Source organism: Xenopus tropicalis, chromosome 10 (genome assembly GCF_000004195.4).
Source record: "Xenopus tropicalis strain Nigerian chromosome 10, UCB_Xtro_10.0, whole genome shotgun sequence".
Classification (NCBI taxonomy): Eukaryota; Metazoa; Chordata; class Amphibia; order Anura; family Pipidae; genus Xenopus; species Xenopus tropicalis.
Window position 1 is genome coordinate 26,947,089 of NC_030686.2, and position 13,315 is coordinate 26,960,403.

At 40.3% G+C, this 13,315-nt stretch overlaps 1 protein-coding gene across 5 annotated transcripts in view; it reads right to left on the reverse strand.

The window, feature by feature from the left end:
• The window catches only part of rptor (regulatory associated protein of MTOR, complex 1), a 165,918-nt gene that overhangs the window by 42,516 nt on the left and 110,087 nt on the right, over positions 1-13,315 (reverse strand). For all 5 annotated transcript variants that reach the window (XM_012971556.3, XM_012971554.3, XM_012971555.3 and 2 more), the window contains 1 exon segment: positions 11,375-11,434. In XM_012971556.3, coding sequence (XP_012827010.1) covers positions 11,375-11,434 — 60 coding nt within the window.

Consider the following 13,315-nt stretch of genomic DNA (forward strand, 5'->3'; position numbering starts at 1 on the left):
GACAAAAGTTCACATGTTCAGTGTGGTCTGAGCAGCAGTTGAGAAGCTGAGCTTAGGGGTTGTTGCCAATTATCAAGCAGAAAATGAGTGTTGTCTGTCATATAAGCTGATGCTACAGGGTTAATTATTTAATTCCGATGCAATTGCCCTGGTTTTAGAGCTGCCATGTAATGTGAACCTGAATGAATTACTCATACTGAATGAATCAGCTTTTTACTGTTACATTTATATTCTATTTATGCAGTATATTTTGTGTGGGGCCCTAAGCTCAGAGACAGCCACACAGACCATGTGTAGGGAATCAGCAGAAAAGAAGATGGGGGGCTACTGGGGCATATTTGGGGGCACAGATCTTCCCTGCTAAAGGGCTGTGGTTGCCTTGGGCTGGTACAGAAACCCAAAACATAATGTACAGCATTTCTGCCCTACTTCTTTAGTTAGGCTTTAGTTCTCCTTTAAGGGATATGCAGTGAGCATGTTTCCCATGGATTTAGTTTGCTACAAATTAAAGTACAATACATATTGTACATCTCACGGCAAGGCCTGACCAACTGAGTCATATTTACCTAGAATCAATAAATATTTGGATTTTGCTCAACACATAGGCATGTTCCAGCAGATGTGCTTTCCTACATAAGCAAAACACAATTACAGGAATTATCTTTAATAAACTTGATATAAACAGACCTTTAAAAAAATACAGCTCACAGGAAGACTTCAAATCATAGCTATTTATTTGTAACTATCACTGAGCCTGCTGTCATATGCATTTCTACTAATACAGTTCACAGAATTTACAGCACCCCTGTAACTATTAAGCAGTAGTATAAACAAATTATATGAGTCCTGAACTGATGGCCACTGCACTGTTTGCCCAAAATCTTACCTTTTGTACAGAACACCCACGTTCTGGATTTTAATACCAGTCTGCATCTTTCCTCTTAACTTTTCTTTCCCTCAACTCTGTTAACTTTGTTATTTAATAAACTGTATTATGTGTTTCCTGACTAAGCTAACAGTATTTTGGCTTCTATTATCTAAGACCATAAAGGAAAGGAGTCTCAATGAAAACTGATGACAATTCATAAATGCCTCAAACTTTCTGTCCAAGGAACGAGCCACAAGAATGTGTTTTGTCACCTGGAAATTGTATATAACTGCACTGGCGAACCAGTTCATATAGGGGGATCAGGCAGGACTCAGCCCTGGGGTCCCGACTAAAGAAAATAATCCAAAGTATTGTGTCGTTTTTTCCTTTTAAAAAGCACACTGATTAACACCACAAAAACAATATGGTTCTGGATACATTGTAGATATAGAAGCAGATTAGTGTGAAATGCAGAAGAATTTCCACCTCTCAAGTTGACAAATTGGCCAAACTCTTTAGGATCTGTCCACTTACCACAGAATATGGATGGCAAATGCAATAATCTGACCGTTCTACTTCCATGCCAGATGATTAACATACCACAAAAGGCGAGTGCTATCTGTGCACCAGATTTTCCCCACATTGAATACTGTATATACTCGAGTATAAGCCTAGTTTTTCAGCACCCAAAATGTGCTGAAAAAGTCCTCGGCTTATACTCGAGTCGGGTGCCATGGGTCCCTCTAGACTAGCACCCTCTGTCCTTTGTGTGCAAATTAGGCCACCTGCAACCAGACCCTCCAGTGCCCTGGCCTAGGTTCCCACTAGCAATACTTATTTCCCCTTACATCTCCTCCGGGACCAGGTCTGCTGCCAGTTTGCCGATGTGCAATGAGCATGGGGTAGTACTCATATTGTTTTTGTTGACCCTCTTCTCTGCTTACAGAGCTAGTTTACTGTTTTTCTTTGAAATAAATATTGAAGAACATATACCCAACTGATGGCTCAATTAATGTCATTTTATTGGTATTTATTTTGATTATTAAAACTTAGCAGTAGCTGCTGCATTTCCCGCCCTAGGCTTATACTTGAGTCAATAAGTTTTTCCAGTTTTCTTAGGTAAAATTAGGTACCTCGGCTTATATTCGGATCGGCTTATACTCGAGTACCGTATATACTCGAGTATAAGCCGATCCGAGTATAAGCCGAGGTACCTAATTTTACCTAAGAAAACTGGAAAAACGTATTGACTCGAGTATAAGCCGAGGATGGGTAACTTTAAATTACACTATTCACCTGTATTAGCAATACTGATCACATGATATGGATATACCTGATCAGCATTGCTAATAATAGAGCGGCGGGGGGCACAGAGCGGGGGGCACAGAGCGGGGGGCACAGAGCGGAGCACAGATCAGGGGGCACAGAGCAGAAATAATTGGAAATACTGTAATTAGGTACTAATTATAGGTAATTATTGATTGATTAAAGTTAAACACACATGATGTGTTAAACACACATTTAACTTCAATCAATAATTCTTAACTATAATTAGATTATATTTAGGTATTCATTAGATCTTTATGCATTAATATACCAGTAATTGGAACCATTATATAATATTTATGGTAACTAAACAGCAAAGTAAGAATGAGAAGTACCGAAGAGGCCATGAAGGGGCTCGTGATGTCACTTCCTCCTCAGGTGACACAGCAGCGCACTGAAGAGAAGAAGAGCGCACGAAGAGCACAGCAAGACATCCGGCACAGAGTGGGGTAGGATCGGGGGGGCACAGAGCAGCAGGGAGCAGAGAGGGGGGCACAGAGCGGCAGGGAGCACAGAGCGGCAGGGAGCACAGAGCGGCAGGGAGCACAGAGCGGCAGGGAGCACAGAGCGGCAGGGAGCACAGAGCGGCCAGGGGCACAGAGCGGCCAGGGGCACAGAGCGGCCAGGGGCACATAGCGGAAGGGGGCACAGAGCGGAAGGAGGCGGGAGCGGGACTTAATACTGAAGTGCCGTATTTACCGGTAGCAGCACGTTTTGTTTGTTTACATGTGGGCTTAGCGGGCTTACATGTGGACTTGTCCTGTTGGTGAGGGGGGCACAGAGCAAAGGGGGTTACTCGAGTATAAGCCGAGGTAGCTTTTTTCAGCACATTTTGGGGGTTGAAAAACTCGGCTTATACTCGAGTATATACGGTATATACGGTAATTACAATGGATGGGATTAGATTTTGATCATTCAAAGCAAATCAGGTGAAGGCTACGCATGGAGCAACTGCTGCCCAGCTCAGTGAGAATAAAAGAGATGCTTGGATCTCAATGTAAAAGTGGACAATTATTTTTCAAGATAATATTTAGTGGGAAAAATACATGTCCTTAGCAATAGCTCAGGTACTCTTCCAAAATATAGATGAATTAAACAGTATTTGAAGAGTCTGTGGGCATACAGACAGACTCAGCTAATTGTATAAGGCTAGATAAAGCAGTATTATTCAGTTGTTTATCAACAATCCACAATGCAGTCTAACATTAAAGAAAGTCCTTGGAAAAGTCTACACTTATTGTTATAAGTTTATATATTGTATATGGCAATATATTGCCTCTCTTAGCAGGGACACAGCATCTTTAGAAGGATTCTCTTATGAAACCATGGTACTTTATGTCCAATTTCACTGCAACATTAGGAAAGATTATTTCAGTATGAATCTATAAAAAAGATTTGCCTGTGTTTAATTAAAAACTCAAAGGGGCACATTCATCAAAGTACGAGTTCGAATCCTGAAATGGGTAAAATTCGGATTGAATACGATAATGTCTGATGATCGCAAATATCACGAAAATGCTTGCGAAAAAATAAATCGGAATAGTCACAATAATATTGTATTGAATGATCGTATCGAATGATCGTTAACGGTGGGAAAACGTTTCTGACTTTGAACCTTCAGTGCATGATTTTGGAAGCCTCCAACAGGACTCAATGGCACTCTGCAGCTCCAACCTGGCCCAAGGAAAGTCTCCCATAGGGCTCAATGGCACTCTGCAGCTCCAACCTGGCCCAAGGAAAGTCTCCCATAGGGCTCAATGGCACTCTGCAGCTCCAACCCGGCCCAAGGAAAGTCTCCCATAGGGCTCAATGGCACTCTGCAGCTCCAACCCGGCCCAAGGAAAGTCTCCTATAGGGCTCAATGGCACTCTGCAGCTCCAACCCGGCCCAAGGAAAGTCTCCCATAGGGCTCAATGGCACTCTGCAGCTCCAACCCGGCCCAAGGAAAGTCTCCCATAGGGCTCAATGGCACTCTGCAGCTCCAGGCTGGCCCAAGGAAAGCCTCCCATAGGGCTCAATGGCACTCTGCAGCTCCAACCCGGCCCAAGGAAAGTCTCCCATAGGGCTCAATGGCACTCTGCAGCTCCAACCTGGCCCAAGGAAAGTCTCCCATAGGGCTCAATGGCACTCTGCAGCTCCAACCTGGCCCAAGGAAAGTCTCCCATAGGGCTCAATGGCACTCTGCAGCTCCAACCTGGCCCAAGGAAAGTCATGATACTGAAGCTTGAATGTATCCGAAACTTTTGTACTCAGCGCAACAATACTATTTTGTCGCAAAGTATGAAAAAGTCACGCAAAGGTACAAAATTGTCGCAGCAAATATGCTTAGTACGAAAAAGTCTGATTCGGACCGATCGTACATTAATAAATCTGCCCCAAAGTGTACAGTTCTAACACTGTAGATGTCTACTATGCTGAAGGCCGAGGACACAGTTTTGGATACAGAGGCAAATCATACTGGTCCTAAAGTGTTTTTTAAAGTACATCTCACACAATTTATTTTTCTCCAGAACTCAATATATTGTGAACGTGAAGGAGTAACGGTCATATGAGAGTAATGCTGCCCTGAGACTCCCTCTACCCAGTGTAGAAATGCAGAGACACCGCATCAGTGACATTTGTTTTAAGGGAGTCATAAAGAATTCAATAATGGATCTTTGTACAGAGAAAGATCAAGTAATGATGGAACAGGACAGACAGTTTGGTAGTAGAAGAGGGGGATGAATTGCAAAGCATACAGAGAACTGTTATGTATTTCTCTACATAAACATTCAGTTTATCCACTTATTCAGTTATGAAGGTGCAACTCTTATATTTTCCATTGGTTTAGCTAATAATATGCCATTTTCTAGAATACTAGGGGGATGTGTGCAGCCTGTTTACAGTGTTGGAAAGTGGCATTGTGTGAAATAAAGCCATAAATTTATTTACTGGGTGAGAATGTAGTTAGTTTTTAATAACTTAGGAGTCTGACTGGAGAATGATGATGCATATAAATTATTTTGACTTACCGATTATAATATAAGACTAAAATAACTACAAACTGATATTAATGGGCAATAATTTTTGGACAATATATTGATAAACGTCTTTCTTACTTTGTAAATACAATTTATACACAACGATAAACAGTTTCTACTGTAAATAACGGCAGCAAAACAAATAAAATAAATAACAATTTAGTAAACATGGGTGCTGAGTTACTTTGGGGCTATAAAAATCCCAACAATTATTAGGCAATTTTATTTGAAGGTATTTTATTAAAATAATGTCTTTGTCTCCATACTATTAAATATACTTGCATATTTCAAGCTCAGAATTTTATATGTGCTCACTCTTAATTTATACTACAGAAGTGCCAATGGCACTTGTTGGTTTACTAAGACAGGTACCAAGCTCCACTATTACAGTTGACAATAGAAATCAATTAGATCAATTTCAAGTTCTTGTAGAAAAATCAAATCTAATTACAGATAATGTTTTGTACAGACCACTGTTCAGGTGTAATTTATCATGTATGTTAATAAATTACACAAGAGAATTATTGATCTTGTTGTTAGGGCATTAGATCGTATATTTCAGTAATCAAAAGGCAGATGAGATTTTGAGCACCTGTAAACTACTTTTAAAGCTACCTTGTAATATAGAGACTGATCCAGCTTTCAGCAACTGCTAATGCCAGACGAGGTGTAGGGCGGATATTTTCGGCAAGCTGAAAATCGCTTGCTGAAAATACCGCCCTACGCCTCTTACATGAATGCGCTCGGGTGCAGGCACATGTAGTGGAAATACGCATAAAAACACGAGAGTTTGAAAGTCTCACATTTTTACGCGTATTCCGGCTACATGTGCCTGCACCCCAGCGTATCTCATTCATTTGGGTGCAGGCACATGTAGGAGGCGTAGGGCGGTATTTTCAGCAAGCGTTTTTCCGTCTGGTATTAGCCTTAGATCGCCTCTTCTATTAAGCATGCAAAGTGTATATGAAGCTATTCTTTGCCAGTAAGTCCCTTTGATCAAACCTCCAAACTAAGCCCTTTCTATGTTATTGTAAGACTGTTTATATTTTTTTGTGTGTCCTCAAAAATCCATACAACCCTCCTTCCCACCAATCCTAACCCCAATCAGCTGCAATTTTTTTGCCTTAGAAATATATTACAACAAAAATAACAGCTACTTCTACACAGCTGTTTTCACACAAATAATCAAAAGAAAGAATGATGCCTGAAGTGCTGGAGTGTCTAATGTGGTTCCTTAACAACTCATCAGAGCCTCAAAGTGCTCTCTGAACAGGGCCCTCAGAAGCAGCTTTATCGTAACTACAGTAAAAGGTACAAAGGTGGGCAAAAACAGAATATTGTTAGTGGGAAAAACATACTAGAAAGATTCCATGACTGGCAGTGGACAGCAAGTTTAATAAAGACCCTTTTGCCCTAGGTATTTCTGCCGTTGCTGAGAACCTGTCTCTGCAAGGCTGAACAAATATTTACTTTACCCTCTATTCCCATTGTTTGCTATAGCTTTATTTTAATTATTATTGTGATTGCCATTATCTTCCTAAATAAACAAAAGTAGTAGGATTAAGACATTATGCACAGTAACTAGCAAACTCAACATAGTAAAATATGAAAAACAGAAAGTACTAACTCTGGCAGTTCTCTAAGGACAAACTCTAGCTGCCTGGGAAGAATATGTAAAAGGTTGTACAGCCAAAGGCATTGCATATAAAGATGCTTAAAGATTATATTTTTATATAAAGATATATTTTTTATACTAAAGTTACTGCACAAGCCTAAAGGTTCAGCATCACTATAGCAGCAAAGATTCATGTATAAAAAAATAGCAATGGTATTATTTGGCAGCCTTCCTAATTTAACAAATATTTGGCAACATGGACCTTTTGGGCAAATTCAGGCTAGGTTCACAATTAAGCCAAATCATGCCAAGCTATAATGGCAGCTGCTATCGTAAACAAACACAGAAAGCTCCTAAGGCTATTTACTAAGATATGGTAAAGCAGGCTTTTCTCCCTGCGGGACATTATCCTTAAGGCATGGATTAAAATGATTTCTTCACTATATCCACCGTTAACCAGAACATGGTGTATCCAAACATGGGCTCCAGAATCACATTTTATGCTGTTCCCTTTGATGGGATTGTTCAGAACTAAATATACAGTTATTTAGCTGATTGCTAATGGGCCAGTAACTCGTGAAAGTAAAACAAACCAACAAAGCAGGCTAAGTTTCTTTTATTAACTGTTATTTAAATAAAATGTAGCATATAAATTAGGTGCTAAGTAACACAATTTGGTGGGGCTTTAGGGCTTACAACAAGTTTGCAAGAAGCTGCATTACTTTACAGTAAGATATACCCAGTACCGCCGCTCTCTATACGCAGAGTACGCACTCTGCGTAGGGCACCAACTCCCAGGGAGGCACCCAGTACCGCCGCTCCCTACGCAGAGTACGCAGTCTGCGCACCAACATACCAAGTCTTCGTCAGCAGCTCCTTCTCTCTTATGCGGCAGCCCCTTTTATAAGGTTGCGCCCGTGCGTATGACGTCACACGTCAGCGACAAGGCGCAACCTTATAGAAGTACCTGTTGCCGCGGCATAAGAGAGAAGACTAGTGAAGGCTTGGTCTGTTGGGGGTACATTCTATGGGGGCAATTGGGGCATTGTGTATGGGGGCACTTTCTATTGGGGGCACTGTTTATGGGGCAATTGGGGCACTGTGTATGGGGGCACTTTCAATTGGGGGCACTGTTTATGGGGGCAATTGGGGCACTGTGTATGGGGGCACTTTCTATTGGGGGCACTGTTTATGGGGGCAATTGGGGCACTGTGTATGGGGGCACTTTCTTTTGGGGCACTGTTTATGGGTGCGATTGGGGCACTGTGTATGGGGGCACTTCCTATTGGGGGCACTGTTTATGGGGTAAATTGGGGCACTGTGTATGGGGGCACTTTCTATTCGGTCTTCCTGGTGCCAGAGTTCGGCATGTGGTTGATCAGGTAGACAATTTATTGGGTGAGGCTGGGCATTTACTGGTACTAATGACAAATGTGGGAAATGGAGGACCTTAATTTCATGTGCAACATTAGAAAGACAGCCGGATCATAAGGAGATAAATGCGTTGCTAAAGTCTTGGTGTAGGAAAGAAGGGTTTCAGTTTCCTAGAGGGCTAATTTTATCTTGGAGTAAAATCTATATAGTAGTGATGGATTGCACCTCGATGGAAGGGGGTCTTGCTGTGCTAAAGAATGGCTATAAGGCTGGAGGATTGTCAGTAAAAGCCAGCAGATTTGCAAATATGCTAATTGACAAACATGTACTAGTAAAGATTATCTTTTGGATCAGGTAAGAACTAATAACAAATCCAGGGGCGAGCCAAGCCGACCAGGCGCCCTAGGCAACCCGGTCAGCCACCTCGCCCCTGCACATCACCCCCCCCCTTGCATGTGTGGGCATGTGCAGTTCCGTCAAGCAGGGAGCGGGGGGAGGAAGCCATTGCCCGCACCACGTAATGATAACTGGCGGGGGCAAGAGAAGGGAGCGTGGGCTAGGGGTAGGCAAGAGAGGTTCCTGCCTGGTGCCCCTCAATCATTGCACCCTCTTCTGCCTACCCCTAGTTTTGGCCCTGACCAAATCCATCTCTAGCATTTATGTGGATAGGAATTAAGGGAATAGTGATCATAACATGGTGTCCATTAAAATTATACTGCAGAGACAACTCTATAAGGGAATAACTAAAACACTAAATTGTGTCAAATTTGGCGGTCTAAGGGCATTTTTGCAATATATATTAACTATAAAAGTATTTTACAGGGTTAAACAAAGAAGGAAAATTAAATATCTTTAACATGCTGCGTAATAAATATACATGTCAGTATATTTCCCTTGTAAGAAAGGAACATTGTCGCAAAACCTTTATGTTGGTGTTAAAGTTGGTAAAGAGCATGCTTTTAAGGCATTTAAGTTGGGACAGCTAAAACCTTTAGCAGGTACCAAGAGTATGAAAGGTAAAACTAAGAAAGCTTAATCAAAAAGGTATGTAAATACAGCCATAAGCATAAGCCCTCTATCAAAAGAAACACAGGATTTCTTGTCTCCTTTTTTGTAAACATGTTCTTCAGGTATCTGACTTCCTCTCTCAGAAAAATCCTTCATTGCCGGGGGCCAGAGTATGCAAAGTTCTCTCCTCTCTCCTGCTCCCCCTTCCCATAAGAAATAATAAAACTCACTCCAACCCCCCTTTATGAATGTGTGATCTGAGCTATAACGGCTAGAGCTGTAGCAGTAACCTACTTAAAATGGCAGCTGCTGTCTTAAACAAACAGAGAAAGCTTCTAGAGCTGTTTATTCAGGTATGGTAATGGTTTCTGCAGAATAAATATAGTGTTCTAGGTGGCACTAATGTGGCAAATCTATTGGAAGTAAAATGCCAAAATGACATTCCTTCTCCTTTAAGTGTATTGCTAAAAAGGGCATAGATTCACGGGAGGAGGGGGTTATTATTCCGCTTCACAGAGCGCTGGTAAGGCCCCATCTAGAATATGCTGTTCAGTTTTGGTCTCCAGTGCTCAAATGTGATATTACTGAATTAGAGAGGGTCCAGAGAAGGGCAACTAAGCTGGTAAAGGGTATAGGAAGATACAATGGGGGAGTTTATCAGAGGGGTGCACGCAGCATCATATCGTCACCTCCACATACCTTCAGACTTCAATGTATCGAAATTGCAGCACTCCCATTTCATTTTCATAAAACCGCCTTTATTTTACATATGGCACAGACACAACAATGTTTCGGAGCTCCTGGTCCTTTCTCAAGCAAACAAAGAATCATTTAAGACACCTGCAGCTCACTTTAATATACACATATTTGAACATTTAAGTGGGCTACAGGTGTCTTAAATGATTTACAACTGAATTATTTTATTCTACTTATCATTACCAATGGGTTTACAAACTCCAAAAAAATAAAAAACGGCTTATGTTTTGTCTAGGATAATCCCTATATATATATATACAGTATATATATATTGATCACGGGTGCAGAATCTCTTGTTGTTGTCTTTATGAATTTGTGGTCACAGCCTCATGGCACCCCAACCTAATAGTTTAAGTTTTAGTGGTGACCACAACTTTCCATTGTTTTGCTAAAGTGTAGGATAAGTCCCACTGACTTCTACATAAACTCACAAACTTTTAGACTTTTTTTTGAACTTAAACATATGCATTTTGGAAGCTTTAATACAAATTCATTGGTTTTAGCAAAAAAAAAATTTAAATTGTAGCAAAAATGTGAACGTCAATAAATCATTCCCTTAGATTTTGTGAATCCATTGACTTCTGCCGTCTCATGATCAATATGTTTTCATTCTACCTCAAAGTTGCATCAACTTTAACAGCTTCAGGAACTGCTAATGAAAATGTACTTTCAACAGAACAAAGGCACAAGTTATCTATGGTTAGCTATCTGTGAGAAGTGACCAACGTCTTGTGAGGGCATTCTCAAGCAGATGCACATTTTAAAGGAGAAGGAAAGATAAAAACTAAGTAAGCTTTATCAGAAAGGTCTATGTAAATACAGCCATAAGTGCTCACAGAAAAGCTGCACCGAGTCCTCTATCAAAAGAAACACAGTATTTCTGTCTCCTTTTTTGTAAACATGTTCTTAGGGTATCTGACTTCCTCTCTCAGAAAAATTCTTCATTCTCGGGGCCAGAGCCTGCACAGTTATTTTTCTCTCCCCTCTCCTGCTCCCCCCTCCCATAAGAATTCATAAAACTCACTCCCCCCTCCCTTAGGAATGTGTAATCTGAGCTATAAGGACTAGAGCTGCAGCAGGAAGCTATGAAGACCAAGCTAAAATGGCAGCTGCAATCTTAAATAAACCGAGACAGCTTCTTTACTCTATATTCAGGTATAGTAGAGCATTCTACAGAATAAATATAGTGTGGCACTAATGTGGGGTATCTATTGGCAGTAAAATGACTTTCCTTCTCCTTTAAGTTTTTTTTCCCCAAGCAAATCATGAGTCAACGGTGGCTGACTGGAAGCCTGTAAATTAGTAAAATGCAGAAAAGACCAAATAAAAATTTTACTGTGACACAGTTGCCTGTAACCATCAGAAACTGCTTCATAGACTAAAATATGCTATGTAGTTTTTGCTTACTTCTCTATAAGATCCAGAGTAACACCAGGCACCAATCGCACACTTTTCTGCATACAAAACCTGTGGAAAGAGATCACGTTATCAGCAAAGTTCCTCAGAATGGTGTATACCATCAAAAAGCATGTTTGAATACTTGCTCATATATAATTCTAGTCTGTAAATATCTGATGTGGTGTGTGATAAATGATAGAAGCAGTATATAGATTGTATGGCTTTTTTCTGAGAAAAGCCCTTTCTCTATTTCAAATTTACTGTATGACAATGTATTTACATTTGACCATCTTAGCAACCCGAGCTTGGGTGTATGAAAGATGCTGAATGGTGAAGAGCCAGAACTCTCCTAAAGGGGAACTCCACCTAAACACAACTTGAGCTTTTTGAAAAAAGTAAACATAATTTCAAAGCAATATACATCAGTTCAAAATACGCAGCCTTTTCATGATTTTTAATGTAATAATATGGTTAGGAACGGTTCCCTAAGCCTTCTCTTCTCCTGCTGATCTGGCTGACTATTTTGAGACTCAAACAAAAAACATGTAAAAGTAGTCGCCTGTCCTCAGCCTGCATCCTCCAAATCCCACAATTCCTTGTACTCATGATGTCAGTAAGGAAAGAAACATCACAGTGCAATGCATTGTGGGTTATGTAATTCTTGCATGCTGTCTGTAAGTAGTGGAGAAGTTATTACACATTTTAACATCTTTGTTTTAGTCCCTCCTCCCCTGGCAGGATTTCAAATGATGCAGAAAAAGAAGAACTGTTTGCAACTGAATTTCAGCATATAAAATGGTATTTATTCAACTGTAGTTGCAGTAGATAGTAGTATAGTGGAAACTGTCAAGCCAGCTATCATTGTTCTTTAACCAGAGCAATTTAATGATATTTTTCTACATTCATTCAGAACACCAACTGTGTCTCATATCACTTGCTTTACGCTGACACTGACTAAGACTTCTAACTTTATTTATTCTATAATCAAAAATAATATAAATATGAAAATAATATGAAAGCAGTATAATCACTATACATTTATAGGTTGCAATAAAAGGACATTTCATTGATAACTGTTTATATTACATATGTATCATGCAATCTGATGTTATGTGCCCCCGGGCAGGCCAATACTTGTGCTGCATATCCCAAAACAAGCACAGCTGGTTTCCCTAGTTAAAGCCTACTGGTGTGCAATATCATATGGAGTGCTTTTACTTGCTGAGATTTGAGTTTATGTATTTCCTAAACATAATGGCACCCTGTGATTTCTAGTGTTTTCTTCCCACAGCATTATGTAGCTCCATTATAGGGGTTGCTAACTTGTACTCAAATTTTGAAAAAGGCTAAATCTGACAGCTATTTGCACTAACAGGCTACAGGCCTTGCTACAATACTTTATCACTTGTTCACTGTTTTCACAAGTTAAATACTATCTGATGAACTGATCAACTGGAAATCTTTTTTTTGAACCAAAACCATCTGTAGGCTGCTCTCTTATTATACATTGCCAGCTGTACTGTATGTTCATGAACTCTGTTGAAGGCCTTCTATATATTCAGTGTTTGTATATTGTAATGTGATACTCTATAACACATTTTTTATGTACCCAGTACAAAAGTTAGTAAAAGTTTAGGGTCCATTAATAATTACAAAAGCACTATACATTTATGGGCCCTGAATATGAAAGGCTCCAGGGGAATATCTATGGGCCCTGATCACCAACCCTTAACTGAGGAGGCACTGGACACCAGTATCAAATAAAACACAGGCCCATTCTGTTCAAACCTAGGGCCACCACCTCTTACTTATGAGTGTGCAGGGGATGGATAAGAACACAATTCAGTATTGTAGACAACAACTAACCCACTGCCCTATCAGGGTCACTGACACAATATAAAAAGTGAGAATGGACATCAGTGATGAGGGCCCTGAAGCATAATATTTGCA